This window comes from Hypoxylon trugodes (assembly GCF_022578975.1).
Source record: "Hypoxylon trugodes strain CBS 135444 unplaced genomic scaffold F4822scaffold_3, whole genome shotgun sequence".
Classification (NCBI taxonomy): domain Eukaryota; kingdom Fungi; phylum Ascomycota; class Sordariomycetes; order Xylariales; family Hypoxylaceae; genus Hypoxylon; species Hypoxylon trugodes.
In genome coordinates this window covers 3,311,149-3,330,106 of record NW_026250018.1, presented here as the reverse complement: position 1 = coordinate 3,330,106, position 18,958 = coordinate 3,311,149, and the positions used below count along the sequence as shown (strand labels likewise).

Genomic DNA, 18,958 nt, shown 5'->3' with positions numbered 1-18,958 from the left:
GTTGTCTCGTGTTTTTGCTTTTTAAATGAAGCTGATATCTTGTAGTGTTTTCGTTCCGGATTATGGCTCAGAAGAGTAAAAAAGGAACTATCCGATCGTTTGCTACGTGCAGAGTGACATCATGAAGATGAAAAACCGCATCGAATACAGCTCGAAGTTTGTTCCTGCATATACGATGACGTAGGCTCGGTTGACGGCACAGAGATGTGTACCTGCGTTTGTGATGTGATTGGGTATAAGTATCTAGGTCGCTCCCGACAAGCCGGGTCCTTATAATAACGTACTCTTCCTCTCTACTCTTTCTCCTTCACCCCTTAAAAATGTCTAAGCAACAAGATACCACAATGACAACAGCGCAACATCACCACCCGCAAAAACGTCCCGATACGGTCGCACATCCGGACCCAAACCCGGATCCGATAGCGTATGAGGCGGAGGTATACCAGCGTGGCCTACGGTACCAACGTCCGCCGTTTACTTTCAAACCGTTGGAATGGGGACCCTTAGCCGCTGAACGCATGTCTGCCGACACGAAGGGATACGTACTAGGCTGCGCGGGAACAGGGGAGACGGGTAGGAAGAATAGAGATGCGTTTGCGCGGTGGAGTATCGTCCCTAGACGTCTGGGGTTGGGCGGGAGGGGAGGGACTACGGATGCGAAAGGAAGTGGGAAGGGAGAGAGTGTATTCCTGGATCTTTCGACTGAGGTGGTGGGGAGGAAGTTACCGTGTCCGATTGCATGTGCACCCGTAGGTGTGCAAAAGATCATGAATCCAGATGGTGAAATCGCGACTGCGGCGGCGGCGGCGAGGGAGCGGGTTCCGTTTATTTTGAGTACGGCGAGTAGCACGAGTATCGAGGATGTGGCGAGGGCTAGTGATGCTGCGGTAGACGGGAAGGGGAGGGCTGAGAGGTGGTATCAGTTATATTGGCCCTCGAGGGAACATGATGATATTACGGTTTCGTTGCTAAGACGGGCGAGGAATGCTGGGTTCTCGGTGCTGGTGGTTACGCTTGATACGTATATTCTTGGATGGAGGCCTAGTGATATGGATAATGGGTAGGTTTGAGTTTTGCCCCCTTCCTACCCCTATTCAACCTCTATTACTGGCTAATTATATAATACAGATACAACCCTTTCCTACGCTCCGATCAAGTAGGTGTAGCCATCGGACTATCAGATCCGGTATTCCGCAACCACTTTAAGCAAAAACATAGATGCGAAGTAGAAGATGACATGAGCGCTGCGGCGGCGGAATGGACACGTACTATTTTCCCGGGGACGGGCCATACACTCGAAGACGTGCAATTTCTTCGTCAAGAATGGGGCGGACCGATTATACTAAAAGGCATTCAAAGTGCAGACGATGCACGGCAAATTGCAGAATCAAACCTTGTAGATGGAATTGTGGTTAGTAACCATGGGGGTCGACAAGCCGATGGGGGTATGAGTTCGATAGGTGCGCTGTCAGGCATTGTTAATGCTGTTAATACTGTTAATCGCACGCCCGATAACCAATTCACTGGGAGTGAGAGGAGAAAGGTCGATGTATTGTTTGATTCGGGGATCCGCAGCGGCGCGGATATAGCGAAGGCAATGGCATTAGGTGCTAGTACGTGCCTCGTAGGACGACCTTACGTCTATGGACTTGTGCTTGGTGGTGAAGAGGGTGTTGCGCATGTTCTGCGAAGTCTACTTGGGGATTTGGAGCTCACGCTATATCTCTCCGGGATCGAGTCTACGAACCCGAAGCATCTGAATAGGCGGGTACTTGTTAAAGAGGATGAGCTATTTTAGGGAACGTATTCGGTGACGAGTGAAATCGATCGCGACCTCAGATACCTAAGTAGACAACCATTGAAACCCACTTAATTGCTATACCGAAATTAGAGAAACTATAGAAAGCATCATAGTGCAAGACTGGCGCAAAGTATGTTATACATGAAGTTTGCTGTATAGTTACACAACAACCCAGGGCACAAACATTCACAACACCAGAGGAATCATTTCAAGAAGCGAATTATTAATATATCCATCCCCAGCCACTACATATCGAAGTCCTAGGTAGGTACTTTTCAAGATTTTAATAATAATGTACTAAGTCTACCTCCTATGTACCATGTTATTTTTCTCTCCCCTCCTTTTCTTCCATCCGCCGACCGTCTCACCCTGAGCAGCCCACCCACCTTTCGACATGGGGAAAAAGGCCTGTATAGGCAGACGACTGCTTCATTTCCTCACTTCTTTTAACTGGTAACTGTTTTGGTACTAGAATATGTCCCTCTTCTAAGGCTGCATATCCTAAGGATATTTCACATGACGAATAATAGTGTAACGGTGCTTAGTCAGCCATTAAGACCAACTCTTCGAAATCCATCTCTCTACTCTTCACTTCCCCACTTAGACAAATGGACCATCCATTCTCACAAGCAGCATTGAATCATGCACATATGAAATGGAGCCGGACGGTGCTAAGTAAGGTATTCATCTCCTGCATTCAAACTTTCAACTGAGCGTACCTGCTAGTTCGCGCAACCCCTGGTCTAGAAACTAGCTATTACATAATAGTGTGTCGATGCTAGACTTCTTCACTCATAGAGTTCTTTTCACTTTGAATACACAAACCTCCAGTCGTTAGGAATCGGCACACCGTTTCTCTTGTCTGTCTTTGTATGTATAGGCGAATGTCGTGAAGGTAGGTGGATGTGGATAATATATGTAAACATTATATATCGTATCGGTCGGATATATAGATCGATAGGTGGGTTGGAAACGACGAGCCTTTATTCGAACTCCCCTTTCCCTATGTTACCCTTCATTCCTCAACAGCCGTAGCTGACTCTTCAGGTATAGGGCTCTTGATTCCTCCTTCATCTTCGGTTGCGGCGCTTGGTCCTGAACCACCCTTTAATCGCCGACGCCTTGCTCTCCTTTCTTCTGCTGCTGACTTCCGTAAACTATCTCGCTTTTCAGGATCACCTTCATCTGCTCCATCACCTCCTCTCATATCTTGTAATAACATAGCAGCTCTTTGAGCCAGCCCATCTTCTCCTGCTGTCGAAGCAGTTTTGCTAGGGGATGGCAAATCGGGACTGAGCATGTTGGTATCAGAATCCGCAGTACCATTTGCACCTTCCTCGTGAGGACTGGCCTCGGCTTCGGGTATTTCGTTGAGATCGGGTATCTTTTGACCTGAAGCAATACGAACTTGGTGACGATCCTTGAGACGTGCACGTCTTCTTCGGTCTCTTTGATCTCTTGTTTGCGGCGCTGCAGCGCGCAGCTTCTCGAGTAGTGAGTCCATTGCACCAGCAGATGCTGGTGATGGCGGGCCACTCTCGACATTTCCTGCAACCCGAAGCTGGGCGTGCTTCCGCTTCATGCTCGCCTCGTTCCTTCGTCGCGTCTCCTCGTATTGAATGTTCTTTTCTCTACTCTTCTTCCACTCCTGAAGGAACATAGCCAACTTAGCAAAGAAGTCGCGACGAGCATTGTCGTCCTTGGGGTCTTCACCATAGAAGACCATAATGTCATCATACGTTCGGACCATTTCTTCCAAGTATAATGCCATTTGCTCTGCCTTCCGACGAGCATCCTTCATACATCGCTGAACAATCTGCGAGACGCGGTCCTGTGGATGAAACTTCTTAGGATCGCTCAGGTTGCCGCTGTCTAGCGACATTTGAATGTTGCGAATGTTATCGATGTATTTCTTTGCATCTGCCTGAAGTTGTTCGATGTTGATCTTTTGGGCAGTAAGAACGATTTGAATATCGTTTGCGAAACCCTCCCATTCAGGGTATTGGTTACGCACGATACGTTCCACAAGATCCGCCAAAGTCGATTGGTTCTTGTCATCCTTAACCATTCCCAAACGGGCAAGTGAGCTGAGCTTGAAACCTCTTGCTTGTTTGTTTGCGTCGTTCATGTAATTACCGATATCGAGAATCAAGCCGAGAACATTCATCAAGGATACAGAGTCTCGTAATGCTTCCGATACTGTAACGACTTGACGAATCTTCTCATTGATTTCGTCGTAGTCAAGCTCGTAACTCCTAGTTAAGGCCAATGCCCGCATTCTACTCTTCCAGTAGTGGTGTAACTCGAAAGCGGTGTACAGATAGATTTGATCTTGTCGAGTGAGCTCATTGGGATCCTGCTCACGATTCTCCTTGCTTGCTTCTGGACCAGTCCAATCCTTGCTATATGGTGCCATGAGCTTCGCGGTATTATCCGGAATGTTGCATAGGTCATCTTTTTGAAGGAAATCCATAACAACAGGATTATCGAGTACATCCTTGTCACAGTGAATGATCATCTGAACAACCCTTTCCACTGAGTACTGAGAAAATTTGGCAAACGCAATTTCTGGAACAAAGTCAGCATTCTAAGAGCTTCCAGAATTTCCACAAAACAGTACTTACCATAAGCTTTCCGAAGATCGCTAGAGATGATTTGCTTCTTGTCATCCTTCTTAGAGGATCCAACACCGAGCTTCTTGATCTCCTTTGCCATGAACAACTTTTCAACTTCATCGAGAATACCCTTCTTGCTAAGCTCAGCATACTTCTCTTCTCTCTCTTCCATAGATGGAGCATGTGCTGCCCAGTGACTTGTCTCGGGAGTATCGACCTTGTCCCAATGAAGAGCCTTGAGCTTCTTCTTCGGCCTAACAATGGGCAATCCAACCGAAGGAGTTGGTCCGAAGTTGTTTTGCGCAGAAAGGAAGTGACCCGACATGGCGCCAGGCATGGGTGGGGGTGGAGGAGGCATTGCTCCGGGAACACCAGGCATAGGTGGCGGGGGAGGGGGAGGGGGAGGTCCACCTGCTGCGGATGAGGGCGAAAGCATTCCTGGCATAGGAGGAGGCGGTGGTGGTGGAGGTGGAGCGGCACCGGGAATCTGACCCGGCATTGGGGGTGGAGGAGGTGGCGGAGGCGGCGCGCCAGGAAGTTGGCCGGGCATCGGAGGTGGTGGAGGAGGGGGAGGCGGAGGAGCTCCCGTGTCGCTGACTTTAATCTTGGGCGGCTCGGCTTCGCTTGGTGTAATGGGAGATTGTGATTCAAGACTGGGATGGGACGGGCCAGTTGTCGCGCCCTCGCCCTCTTCAGAGTCACTGATGTCATCCCTCTTGCCCTTCGCTTGAATTTCACTGAGGAAGTTGGCAGCATGTTTGGGATCCATGACGGGTCTTCTAATCTCGACAACTCTGGGCTTCTCGTACACGATGTCATCTTCACCTTCAGTGACACCTCCATTTGCAGCTGAGGCTGATTGTCCGTTGACAGGCTTCCTCGATACTCTGGTTTGTCGGTTGACGGTTCCAAGTACACCACCAGCAGCCATGCCAGGAGGTGGAAGTCCTGCACCGTCCGGCGCATCGGGATAGTCCTCCGAGTAGCCTTCCATCTCTTCACGTAGCGCACGTAAGCGGTCGGAAGGTCCAATAGCCTCGCCCCAGACTCTACCTTCAAGTTTGTACTGGGTCTTCTGCCGTTCGAGCTGCATCGCAAGTCGGTCCATGAGTCTTTCACGATCCAAAATACCTTGCATTCGGGCGGGATCCTCGTTAGCCATCTTGTTTCCAGGAACGCCTTTGACGGCCTGGGAGGCGGCAACGTCTTGAGCATCCCTAAGCATAAGGTATAATTCTCTCGTTTCTAACTCATATCTCTGCGCTTCCTTAGCACGCACTGTCTGCATGTTCTCGATTTCGGCTTTGAGACCATCGGCTTGGCGTTTCTGCGCTTCAATAAAGCGAGCCTGCTCTTCCAGTTGTTTCTGAAGTTTAGCAACGAGACCATCGGCGCCTAATTCTAGCTGCGCTTTCATTTCATCCCGCTCTGCCATAGCAGCGTCGGCGATCTGCCGGGCCTCTAAGGCCTCGTCCAGAGCCTGGCGTGCCTCGGAATCGGTGTGTAGCTTGTCTAAGAGGTTCTGGACCGTGAAATTCAAGCTTTGCTTGAGGTCCATGTTCGGCAAACGCCGGTCCATGGCCACATAGCTAAGCATCGAATCAACGAGCTGGAACATACGTAACCGTTCTTCGCCATCGTTATCCCGAATGAGAAGTAAATGTTGTAGCGCTGATATGAAGTAGTCATGCGTCTTGGAGCCTTGAAGTCGCTGTTGAATAGCATCTACAATCTGGGCAGGATCGTTGAGGTCCTTAACCTCGCCCTCGATGCTGTCCTTCATGCTGCTATTCTCCCGCTCAAGCATGTCCTCATAGTCAATAGCCTCGTTCGTCCGGAACCGCTCGACTTGCTTGTCTATTAGGTCATATTGGAAGCCCTCCATCTTCGTGAGGATCCGCTTGATCCCACAAGCGCCGAACTGCGCTCGAATATGCATGCGCAATTGGAGGTCATTCTCAGGGGCATCGATGATAGAGTTCACGAGGATGAGCGTTGCGACGGCGTATTCCATCAACAGGTTCTCCATGCCAATACCACCACTGCGTACTTCGTCACTGGCCCCTACAAGACTACCCATCTTCCCTCGTCCATCAACGGTTACTTCGACGAGTCGCATCCAAGAGTCAAACCGGCCATTTTCGTTCTGCTGGCTCTTCACTATATCCATAGCCTGGATGACCTTGAGGTGCCCTTCACCCCCGTCCCAATGGCACAAGAACGATAACACATCGCTAACGAGTTTTCGTGTCGTGAGCCTTGGGGAGATGAGAGAGGTAACGAGAGCGACAACCACTTGTTGGTGGGCGAGTGCATCGTCGGCACCATATTTGTTGTTCAGCAAAGCCTTGAGACACTTCAGAATATCGTATTCCTTATCGAGGTTCTTGTCGCTCGATTTCGCATCGCCAGGAGCCGCGGGTCCTACAGCACTCTTGCGGTTGATTTTCAATAGAACATTAGTGAGGGCAACTTGCCCTTGACATTCGATGAATCGTCTCACCCAGCCGATTTGTTGGGTGCGCAAATTAACTTCAAGACTACCAAGACCTTTCAAGTCCAAGGTATTATCCATCACTTTCCGGACGTACCACTCAGGAGAACCTTCTTCATCGGATGATGCGGCAATGTCGACGCTCGAATACTGCCCTGCTCGCGCCGTCGTTCTCCTCTTCTGCTCGCCCTGCAACTCCGTTAAACGGTCTTGATGAATAAGTGTCCATTTTTTCGACGCCGGATACGCTTGCATTTGTCGTCGTGCCTGCTCGGGCAGGTTGTGCCATCCTCGTTTCTTCATCAGCTCGTAGAACATCTGTTCGGTAACCCTATCATCGTCCGGTCTTGTAAGCGAGAGCGAGTCGCTGCTGGCGCCAGGAGGTTGTAATCCAGGTGACCCTGGAAATTTTGTTAAACGATGCGAATCTCTACTCGAGGGGTGCGATGATGCAATGGAACTCTGGGATGTGGCACTGGGTAGTGCTGCTTTGGATGAGCGCTTGATTGTGGGATAGTCAGGGGGTACTCCTTTACCTGAAAAAACGCTGGACTGGTCGCTTTGTCTCGAGGATCTGCCGAAACCAGACATCCCATAGCCAGGTAGAGAATCCCACCTTTCACCATAGGCAGTACTAGTAGTCATCGAAGAAGCCGTACTTCCTCGAGGTGTCAATAAATTATTACCTCCAGACGGACCCCACTGCTGAAATTGCGTCTGACGACCGGTCGACGCCATTGTAATATTTGAGCTCGCCGTAGGAGGGCGGGCATTCGAAAGATGGGAACCAGCCATGCTGGAAAGTGTGTTCGCGTCGAAAGTAGGGTATTGGTGAAAATCGGCGCTTACTTTACTTAATTGATGTGGTAGTGGTTCTCGGCGCACGGGGAGTTGCTCGTTTCGAGGAAGATATTCGACAGGTATTGGACTTCGTATGTCAGGGTGTGTGCTATCGTATGGGATTGCGGTGATAACGCCCGCAGTGTTGTTGACGCCGGACTCGGGAGAACTAGGACGATCCACAGATATTATCGAGGAGTCCCTAGCATGTCGGGAGGTTCGCGACACAGATTCGTGATCTGAACCGAGGTATCGTCCCTCTTCGCTACCAGTGTGTCTCTTATCACTTCTATGTTTATTCCTAGAAAAGAAGCCTTTACCACCAGACGACTGTCTGGTCTTGTCCGCAGTTGACATAATCGTGTCGTCGGCGATGGGCGCACTGGGACGGTGGCGCTCCAATTGCGTATTAACAATGTATTATTTATCGGACAGCGGAAGGTGTTCGATATTATTTTCGGCACAAAACGAATAAAAGAAAACAATCGAAACCTATGTGGGATATCGGATTCCTGCCGTCAATGTATTGGATGCTGAAGATGTTGGATGAAGTGCATTGTGTTCTGTGATTAGAAATGTCGACCTCGCAACGGATATACAGGTTGAAATGGTAGATTTAGGATCGAGCGAAGACCTGCATGAATTGGTGGAAATAATTAGTATGGCTTTCGGCGATGAAGTAGCGAAAGACAATGTAAGAGTATTTTTATTTTTGTATTTCTGTATATTTTTCGCCCGAATGTCCAAGACTTGGAACATCTTTGAAAGGAGATACAAGACCTAAGAATGCGCGACTGAGAAGGGGGTTAGGAAATGTTTGGTTGAATACGCACATAGAACTAAAAAACAAGCGCGAGAGAAAGGGACGACATGGAAATGCAAAGAATTCTAATGGGTCGTCAATGAGCCATGGATGTCGTGGTAGAAGATTCGAATGTTTCAAGAGAGTGTGTGAGGAAAGGGTTGTGACTCGTGGCCGTGGTAGGATAGGAAAAAAAGAGTAGTGGTCGTGGTTAATGATTATGGTAATGACTATGGGGTTATCGGAATTGGATGTGATTAGAGTAATTGTTGCTCAAAGGAGGTTCCTACCGTCTGATGAGACGCAAGGTTGCGGGTTGTGCAGTGCATGTGTGCAGTGTGCAATGTTCGCGGTAGGTACCGTACATGGCACCGAGCACTTGTGGTGGGTAGGATGCAACTTGCAGGGTACATGCACAATACCAATTTACACGTTGATGGGATGTTTCCTGCCCGCCCAGCTGCCTTCCGCCTTCCTGCCTTCTTTTCCCCCATTAGTGATAAGCGGGAACTTTAATCCAATCCAAGCTCCAATCAATTGTCAGGGGTTCCTTTTAAGCAAGTAAGGCAGGTGCACAACATCTCTAGACGGCAACAGCGAATTATGAAAAGGCACTAAAGATTCGATGTTTGACCGTGGAAGTAACGAATCACGACCCATCCCATTGATATTTAATTCGGCGACGCCACTTTAAAAGGGGCTTAACGTGCTGGTAATTCTATTCCACAATGTCTGCAATCATACATGATGGTTTTTTCAATTGGTAAATCCGATGCCGGTACATCCAAAAAGGTGTGGACATTTTCTGAAACTTGAAGTGGAACATGAAACCCCCGGAAGATCCCACACGACGATGGTGATAATGATGCGATCTAAGGTTGCTTTCAACCCCCAGACCCCCAAGGCTTACATGACCTGTATGAGGTGTCGTACATAAGAAGTTGGCGAGGGTATCGCAGATAGAAAGGCTTTGTCTCACCTATTCTTCGCTTAATAAAGTGCAGTACTTAGAAATAGGAGAGACCACCGGATGTCTTTAGCTGATGAAGATCTTTAGCCGATGCGCAAAAAAGGGGCTGCATATAAGTATATTTTCAGCTATATTCTTTCCGCCCCCGGTGTTGTTAAAGAGGGGTGGTTAGACTTATTAGGAACCGGCCCGTAGGATTCGGGTGATCTTGAATAATCACATACAACATGGTGTTCCATCCATTTATGACAGATTCTCTTCGTCCTTCTACAGTGATCGCATAATGAATGATGCGAAATAAATGTAATGGAAAGAATGACGGCTAGCTCTAGTGTTACACTTTAAGTACATCGTATTTGTACATTGATGTGTACATGAAGGAAATAGCGTTAGCAGGGATGATCTACGTAAATCACCCCTGATAGTCTTAGGTAAGCTTTTATATGGAACAAGTCGCAACTGCGCGTACGTAACCATCTACATCTTCAGCCTTACAAGCACAATTGAACAAGAGGCAGGCCTAGACGGAGGCTCTAGGTACCGTGGAAGACGATACTCTTCCCTGACTTTACTATTCCTCCATTGCATCCAACTAAAGTGTTATAGAACACTGCAGACGAACCGCCGTCCTCGTCTTGGACTGTTGTAGAATACACGCGATTTTCGGCATTTACTCAGCTACGACTCCCACCGGTAACCCACGTCGATACATTTTGGTTGCATTGACAACTATATACCTGTCACTTCGCCAAGCCCAATACTTTAAAATGCTCTTATGATAGAGGAGAGCATTGCGCAACACCATCAGCATGGCGGCTTCTACACTGTCCGTAGTTAAAGTGAGTCTCGCTACGCTCTATGCATTGCTAGTTATCGAGAATCTAACAATCACAGACACTTATAATCCCTGCCGTAATCTCTCTATTACTCTTCCTCCTATCTACATATGTCCTCTATCCATTATGGCATCATTACCGAACCCGATATAGCCAATATCTCCCTCTCGATACGATATCGAATCATACGTCCTCTTTACGTAGTAGAGCCCAAGACGCGATGGCTAGATATTTAATACCGTCAAGATGGCGCTTCAATGCGCGCGAGCGCGTAATGTCAGGGGACGATGCGTCAGATCTTGGGTTCAGTTCCGAAGAGGGAGAGGAATTAGACGATGTGGATGATGACCGGCGATATGGACTTTCGCTGGATACACATAACCCTGAGCGAACGGATAGCATGAGGAGACTAAGCAGAGAGTAGGTCAAGAAAATACTCCCTCAATAGTGTTGTGGAATATACTTCGTGATACAGGGCTGACGACAAGAACCTAGTTTAGAGGAGGGCTTCCGAGATGATAGTGATGAGGAAGATAATAATGTGCGGCAGGTTAGACGGTAGCAAACTTCGTCCTAACCTTTCCCAAGTATTTGGTTCGGGAGCATCTATGTTGTTTCATTGGAGAATGATTGCTGTTCAAAAGGGCCGAGACGGGCGGCGTCCTCATGCGGCCAACCGGGATTTGATTTAGGTACGGACCGCCGAGCAAGCATAGCGTGACGGGATCTTGTAAAATCAGCTTCGTGAGTTTGATGCTTCAAATGGATTCTCATTATTCAGGGTGCAACTCGCGCATTTTTCTAAATGCAGGACTATAACTCAACGGTGGCGCCGCCGTGTCCAGTAGAATCCATCATCCGCTATGACCGACAGGCTAGGCGGATATGATCCGTCGGCACCATCAAACTTTCTCCCACGGGTGATCTAACGTCGGTTTTAATAGACATTTAACGACCTTGCTAACTTTATTTATTCTTTTATTTTGACCGCGTACAATATGCCCAGCCTCTCATAGTCTAGGCTTCTACTAAGACCCGGAATATTTTGTATGTCAAACATATTATATCCGATTTTTATATCCAAACTAATATAGACTTGAATACTATATTAGGTTTGTGAATTGAATCAGGTCAATTTAGGGTGAACATTTTGCCTGTCGAAGAGGAAACATCGCTGGAGTGTTTCAATTCAAACTCAAGATGTGGACATGGACTTGAATATGCTAATTACACTGACTAGAATCGGATAGTATCGCTATTTCGTTTGAATCAAACAAACTACTGCGGCGTTAGAAAATCATATGAAACCGTTGAATTTAGCATGAATGTTTCCGGTCCGGTTCTAGCCATCAACGCGCAAACATTAGAGCAACGCAACGCATATACCTCACGATGACAATAGCATGCCCCTAAGAGAACTGTGACGAGACGAAACTCGAGACGAATCCAAATTTGAGGTCTGTTCCTATAGTTATCAATATGCTCCTGGACGATTTAGTTATGATGAAGAAACGCTCGAGTAATAATCCTCGAATTATCACAAAGCTTCTTAAGGGGACGGTTGCGCTAGATATTATCCGGTCTTTAAACTAACAAATTCTAGACGAGACGAAAGGGAGAAAATGGAGATTGATAGATCTGATCTCGAACTGAAATGACGCCATATCCGTCTGTGACACCCCCGATCATGTAAAAAGACCTCATGCTGAAAATCGGATCCTGACATGAAAGGAGGCTGGCGCGGGGATGTTGGAATTTTGAGGAAGATCTTCAAGCCTGCATGCGGAATGACCAAAATTAACCAAGTTAGTTTATAACCAGTCAAGTCACAACATTAAATCGAATTAAGTTACCCGCGTCCTGCGTTTATGTATGATGTATGTGATGTATGTACTCTTTTACTATTATACACCACATTTACGGAACGGCAGCGGCCCTCTGTACATCCGTTGATGTGCCAATAAATCCAATTGCGCCTTAGATGCGCGTGGTCTAGCATCACATTCCAAGCCTTATCTTGCATCCTGGCAACCACCACTGAATTCGGACAGCTAAAGACATGCAGGTGAGGAGCTTATCTGCCTTGGTAACACTTATTACGATACAATCCAGTGCACATGATGCTATGAAGGGTGGTGGAGCACCCTTAAACTTAACCTAATAACTTTAAGCTATAACCATTATACTGCATGTGGTATACCATGATATAAGTACTTGTAAAGTTGAAGGGTTCTCGTATATGTTGTATGTATTCTTGTGAATTTGGTCCTTGCACCATTTCAATACAAATCACCCAGTCTCATATCACATCACATTGAAACACCTTAGGAATATCTTTGCGAAGGCAAAACCATAATACGGCGGTCTTGTTAAATCAATAAGTACCATCAGTAGAACTTGCCGCAATTATTTTTCCCACTTTCAACTCTGGACTAATTCGAGTCCAACGATATCGACAGATCCACGGATCATTAACAGTCCATTACTAACGGGCGCATTCGAGTAGGACCTAGCCAGGTACTTGGATCTACGAATGAGGCCGTAATTAGCAGGGCAGACATATTCGAGCGACCTAAACACAACCAAATCCCAGGAACCAATAGTGTTTTGGCCGCGACCGTATCTGAATCATATTAATCACATCATTAGGACGTGATATGTATGGGCGCTATTTCTCCCGCCAAACATTCGTCCCTACTAATTCTCGTCTCCTACTTGATCATTCCGTAATCGTGAAATTGATTCTACGGTTTCGGTGGATCCAAATATTGTTTCTCATCAAGGTCAGCCAGCCCAGTTACGCACAGGACAGCTACGAACTACGAAGGTATTATACCTTAATGGTCAGACGAGCAAACAAATAAAAATTAACAAGAACGGCAGACCGGTTTCAAAAAGAAAAAAAGGTCTTAACGTCTTAGTCCGTTGATTGGATCGGATTCCCCAGCCAAAAGCCGAAACAGACTAATAGCAAGCAAGTAATTCTTTGCTGCTTACACTTGCAGCACTTGCAGCGCATTTACCACAGTACCACAGTTACGCCGCCTATCATTCCTACGTTAACTATGCGTATACTGTGGTGAATCACAGAGCTTTCTATTTCTTCCTCTGTACTGCAGACACACAGCAACCACCATATTTTACTACCTTAGTACCTCAGGCAGGCATACACATACCCTTAGGCAGGCGGGCGAGTCCAGCCTTGCTATCCATTCATCTCTTTATTTTCTCTTCTTTAATTCAATTTATTACACACCTACACTTACACTTTCATCCGGCCGCTTTCTGTCAATTTCCGTACAATAATTCGGAGTCCCGGTCAAGCTACTGACCGACCGATCGCCGACCATGAGGCCACTACCTAAAGTCAGCCTGAAGCTGCTGAAGAAGCTTCTACCGAGTAGAAGAAGAAGAAATGGCAATAATGTCAATAATGACATAACCAATAACAACAACAATGCTAGCTCTAATTCGACAATTTTGACAACACAAGAAGAAGCTATCACCAACCCTATTCCCGTTCCCACCCCTCCTCCCACTACCACCAACATCTCTCCCAAACCAAGCAGTAACACTAGCCTCACTACCACTAAAAAGCGACCACCTCCAGCACCTCCTGTCCCACCCGAGGAATGTCCCATCTGCCACGACCCCGTCGGTCTCGAGAACCCAGAGGGCATAATCGAGTCATGGACGAGCTTATTCTGCGGCCACCGCTTCGGCACGCACTGCATCCAGACATGGCTCACGGAATCGCTCGTGCGCGACCCTAACGCAAACCCGAGCTGTCCAATCTGCCGCACCACAGCAAAGCACCCATGCGGACATCTAATCAGCCCGCCGCCTTTCCCGTCCATCGAGTTGAACTGGCAGGCCCCTCGCCCCCCACCGCCTCCTCCTATGCCACGACTACAGAGACAACTGCCTGTGCGTAGGAGATTAACTCGCCGACCGGGTCATCCGCTACGACCCCCTCCACCCCCACCCCCACCGCCCGCGCCCCTGCAGACGCAAGGCGTGTACCCGTGGAATAACAGTAACAACCTCGGCGGGCAGCGCGTCGCGCAGACCGTCGGTGAATGCAAGACCTGCGCCGAGAACGCCGAGTTCGCCGAGCGCATGCGACGGAACCTCGAAAACCGCCGACGCCAAAATACCGCCGAAAGCAGTGCTAGCGGAGCGACAAACGCTAGTAGTACCGCCGCTCAAGACGGACGTGGTAGTAGTAGTAGGAAATCCTCCGCCGCGACTGCGATTAAGGCGATTATACCTGGTCTGAAGAGATCTAGTAATACGTTCCGCGCTACGGTTGTGCATGTTGGCGTTGAGCCGCATCACAGGGAGAGAGATGCCGTTAGAGAAAGGATGAGAGAGTATCGTGGTAATGGTGAGGCAAGTGGGAGTGGAAGTGGAAGTGGAGGACGACAGGGCGTTCTGCGTAATAGTGTGTTTTGCACTGCGGCGCCGAGTGCGAGGGCTATGCCTCGACGTCCGACGCCGCCGCCGGGGTATAGTCGACGGTTGAGTATTTGAGCATGTGCCTAGGACTACGGATGATTACGGCGTTAGGCTGTGCATGAGGAATCACAGCTACAGGCTAGAGGGAGGATTGATCTGATAGAACAAAGGAAGGTCTAGACAGATGGCAGGATGGATTGCACGAATGAGTACGAATCTCTTTTTCAGTCTCGACAGATCATAAGATGGAAGGAAAGCTATCTATCTATTACACTTCCATCTGAAGGAATCAAGGCTCTACTTTGTTAACTAGCTATGATAGCTAGTTTGACTCTACGACTGGCTCGGGAAGCTATGGAGTTCTCGGGTTGGCTATCTATTACAGAGAATTTGCTTTGTGCGGTATTTGGTGTTTGCTCTGATGATTGCATAAGGGTGGTATGGAATGGTATTCGGTCAATTAAGGGGGGGTATAGGGCTATGATATATCATCTGCTAGGCAGAAAGGAATGGATGAACGGCTTTCACAATGCTTTATTCATTCTGAGTCAGATGTTGAATTTTTTTTTTGTAGAGCTTTGAACGAACGAACTGTGATAATGGCGGGGTATTTTCCACTGATTGTTAACGATTGCGGTGTAGTGGGGTGAGATGGAGGGGCTTTGGTCCCTGAAAGGGCAGCTGGATGGTTGAGCTTATGGGGCAGCATGGGGTAGCTAGCTGCCGCTAACCGCTCAATTACCCCGCACTCTAATAGAGCTAGATTTAGGCTCCCAGGGAGTGGAAGTTCTGACATCTGCCCTAGCTGCAGCTTATCGATTAAGCTAATTGAGTGGATGTAATTATTTTGGCCAACCAAATGTGAAAGCTGGAAACCTTCCATCTTTTGTTCATTATTAACCTTTTTCGCGTGTGGTTTCGTTGTGATTTTTTACGCGATATAATTATTTCGGACTTGCGTCGAGGTCATGGTACCTCGTCGCGCAAAGCGGTTAAGATGAGGTTTAAATCTGATCTTAAGAATATACGCACGTTCGCAAGTAAGCTAGCTTTTTATACGCTGGTGTTCTAATTATAATATCTAACCTGCTTCCGAATTAGAACTCGTGGCCGCTCTATCATCCCTTGAGAAGATCGCCTGGGTACGCCTCGACGATGAGACCGTACGATTCACCGTGATCCCAGATACCGGGTCCCAAGTCTGGGCGTTCGTAACCCTCAATTCTTCCTCAATCCCAACCTTCTAACATTCTCGAATTAGCTCCTTTTCTATGGACTTCATATTCGACAACTACGCCCTCCAATCCGCCGAACCAAACAACACAATCAACCTCGAGCTCCCCCTCGGCCCCCTCCAACGCGCCCTAAAATCCGCTCTTAATGGCGTCTCAGCATCAATTCGCCTTACTAAAAAAGACGGCGTCCCGGTGCTCTCTATGACGATCACCACGACCGCCGCTCCGACTAAAGAACCTACAGGCGTATCACGCTTCGGAAATGCGAATGCTGGCGCTGATGATGATGGGGTCTTCGCGCATGAACCGCTGGAGACGAATCTCCACCGCGAGCGTGAAAAAATAATAACACAGGATTTCCCTGTGAGAGTGCTGCATCCAGATACCGTGGAGACGATCATGCAGCCGAAGATTCGCGAGCCGGATGTACATATACAACTACCCCCGCTACTGCAGTTAAAAGCTATATCAGACCGCTTCACGAAACTCGCGCTTGCATCGCGCGCTTCGTCGTCGGGTGGGGCGGCGGCTGCGGCGTCGTATTCGCCGAAGTTGGAACTCAGTGCTAATATGCACGGGGGCTTGAGGTTGCGTCTTGATACTGATACCCTCGATGTCGAGAGTCAGTGGTCGGGGCTTGAGAATCCGGAGTTGGATCCTGCGCAATTGGGGTGTCCGCTGGAAGATCATCCTAGTACTCGGTTCCGCGAGGCAGGTCCGGATCGATGGGCTACTGTTCGGGTTGATGGGAAGGATTGGAGTAAGGTGTTGAGTGTGGGGAGGTTGGAGGGAAGGGTTATTGCGTGTTTTGCTGATGATCATGCGTTGATATTGTATGTGTATGTTCCCCAGTATGATGATACGGGGGCGGAGGATTCGGTTGTTACGGTGAGTTTACCCTTTGATTCGTGTGAGTGAATTGCGGACTGATGTGTTTTAGTATTATGTGTCTTCGTATAGCGTGTGATTACGCGTACTGGCTAGAATGGACGGGTTCATGGTTTGGGTTGGTGGGCGTTACCAAATACCCTTGCAATTTGACGGACGAACGTTAGGGAATGATCTTATAAATGGCTATTATCTGCTATGAATTGCTACATACTCCGTATATTGGACGTATATAGAATGAGAGACGCGAGTCTAAAATTAAGACAGAAGGTTTAAAAGTAGATTGTGTGTGAGTGAGCCTAGATGAGGATATATCGCCTCTATATTTAATTTTAGATCTCTATAGTACACTTCTGCTTGGAGTTTTAATATCAACCTTTTTAAGCCATATACATCGTCAATTATCCCCTATTGTAACCTACAACTTGAGAACAAGCCAATTAACCCCCTTCACCTCCTCATCCTTTACTATCTGCCCCAATATCCCCTTTACAGGCCCCTGCATTTCCCCACCGCGATACCAACGCTTCGGCCCAGCATACGCGGCTACAAAACCATCCGCTCCGGAAACACATACGAGACTCGCTCCTGTGGCGCTTGTAGGAAGGACTTCTTTCTTGGTCTTAGCGTCTTTGGCACAGGTACAATCACCGCTTCGCCGCGCGACGTCGTTGTCGTTTGGTAGTCGCTCGAGCGCGGCTGTGGAGTGCCAGGGACATATCCATGCTGCGGGGAGGAGAGGTTGGCGTTTTGTTGCTGGGGATGGCGGGGAGATGGCGGTGCGCAGGTCGGGTTCTTTGATGAATGTGCCTTCTTCGTCGGTGAAGTAGGATATGCGGAAGTTTTCTGGGTGGTTTTGTTGGAGAGTGCGAATTTGGTGTGTTAGTGAGGGGGTTGAGGGTTCTTGTGTTTGCTTCTGTGCTTCGGGATTTGAGGATGGTTTTCCACTCCACCAACTTCCGGAAGTTTTGGAAGATTGGAAGGTTTCTCGTCCTAGGGCATCGACGGATAGGCGGTTCGCCCATAGGATTGAGACTGTTGGTTTTTCTGCGGCTGTAGTTTCTGCAGGTTTGGTATCTAAAACTTTCCTTGCGATCTGCAGCGCAGGTGCAATTCCCGTACCTCCCGCTACAAACACGATATCCTTAGCATCCCCCAAGCGCTTCGTAATATCGAACCCGAGATGCGGACCTCGCAGGTACACATTCTCACCAACGCGCAATTTGCTTAGATACGTAGACATCTCACCACCATCAACTTTCCGAACCAAAAACCGCAAATCCCCCTCATTACCATCAGAAGGAGGTAACGGCGTATAATGCCGCGCAATCTGCAACTGCGGCTGCTTCACCTCAACGGACCAAAGGCCATGATCCCAAGCTTCCTGTAACTTGCGCGTTGACCCCTTTTTTCCCTCACCGATTTCTGGGCGGACACTTAGAACGAAAGCGGTGGGTGAGACTTGCTCCTTGGAGATGATAGTGAAGGGACTGAAGGACTTTGTATTTATAACGCTGTTTTTATCGTCGTTGGTGGCGTTGGGGTTCGCGCTTTTGAGCGTGATGGCTACGATGGCGACGCCGGTTACGCCGGCCAGGTTGAAGAGGATCCATGATTTCCAATTACCCCGGCGTTGCGGGTGTTGAGGGCCGGATTGTGGTGGTAGGTTTTGGTCGCGCCGTACTGGGGAGCTGGAAAAGAACTGTGTTCTTTGCGCAATTAGCTTGCTGCGAGGTCCATGGTAGGTGGATTTAGATAGGCACGGCTTCAACCGGCCGGTCCATCTTATTGCTAATGAGCGATTCATTTATTCTAGCTCATACTGTGATTGACGAAGAATTTGGTTGGAAAAAATTGCTACCAATACTATCATCGATTGAATATTGATGAACTTACACTGAGTGATGAATTGAATAGAAAATTAGTGAGTTGCCGGTTGGTGTCGGCCCGCTATTTGCAATTGACAATTGGCAGGTATTGAGTAGTACACCTAGAAAACTAGAAGATATTCACAAAATA

General features: G+C 48.2%; 6 protein-coding genes across 6 annotated transcripts; 4 read left to right on the top strand and 2 right to left on the bottom strand.

Annotated features, from left to right (window-relative positions):
* Positions 1-315: 315 nt before the first annotated feature.
* On the top strand, positions 316-1,798 carry F4822DRAFT_442417 (putative FMN dependent dehydrogenase; the record flags this gene model as incomplete). The annotated part of the gene is made up of 3 exons (XM_051462984.1): positions 316-621; positions 664-1,060; positions 1,129-1,798. The coding sequence occupies exons 1-3, from the start codon at positions 321-323 to the stop codon at positions 1,796-1,798; spliced, it is 1,368 nt and encodes a 455-aa protein (XP_051317227.1). The 5' UTR covers positions 316-320.
* Positions 1,799-2,816: 1,018 nt separating this feature from the next.
* Positions 2,817-8,107, bottom strand: F4822DRAFT_436766 (uncharacterized protein; the record flags this gene model as incomplete). Its single annotated transcript, XM_051462339.1, has 2 exons — positions 2,817-4,369; positions 4,426-8,107. 2 exons carry the CDS (start codon positions 8,105-8,107, stop codon positions 2,817-2,819), a joined length of 5,235 nt encoding a protein of 1,744 aa, XP_051317226.1.
* A 1,716-nt stretch (positions 8,108-9,823) lies between these two features.
* On the top strand, positions 9,824-10,911 carry F4822DRAFT_186251 (uncharacterized protein). The gene is made up of 4 exons (XM_051453483.1): positions 9,824-9,953; positions 10,129-10,361; positions 10,417-10,782; positions 10,859-10,911. Exons 2-3 carry the CDS (start codon positions 10,332-10,334, stop codon positions 10,780-10,782), a joined length of 396 nt encoding a protein of 131 aa, XP_051317225.1. The 5' UTR covers positions 9,824-9,953; positions 10,129-10,331; the 3' UTR covers positions 10,859-10,911.
* Positions 10,912-13,497: 2,586 nt separating this feature from the next.
* F4822DRAFT_186222 (uncharacterized protein) lies at positions 13,498-15,123 on the top strand. Its single transcript, XM_051453482.1, has one exon. The coding sequence runs from the start codon at positions 13,707-13,709 to the stop codon at positions 14,889-14,891; it is 1,185 nt and encodes a 394-aa protein (XP_051317224.1). The 5' UTR covers positions 13,498-13,706; the 3' UTR covers positions 14,892-15,123.
* A 566-nt stretch (positions 15,124-15,689) lies between these two features.
* On the top strand, positions 15,690-17,221 carry F4822DRAFT_396776 (Hus1-like protein). Its single transcript, XM_051457560.1, has 4 exons — positions 15,690-15,856; positions 15,918-16,023; positions 16,078-16,939; positions 16,992-17,221. Exons 1-4 carry the CDS (start codon positions 15,814-15,816, stop codon positions 17,016-17,018), a joined length of 1,038 nt encoding a protein of 345 aa, XP_051317223.1. The 5' UTR covers positions 15,690-15,813; the 3' UTR covers positions 17,019-17,221.
* F4822DRAFT_396773 (uncharacterized protein) lies at positions 17,222-18,842 on the bottom strand. Its single transcript, XM_051457559.1, has one exon. It carries the CDS (start codon positions 18,744-18,746, stop codon positions 17,358-17,360), a length of 1,389 nt encoding a protein of 462 aa, XP_051317222.1. The 5' UTR covers positions 18,747-18,842; the 3' UTR covers positions 17,222-17,357.
* Positions 18,843-18,958: the final 116 nt, after the last annotated feature.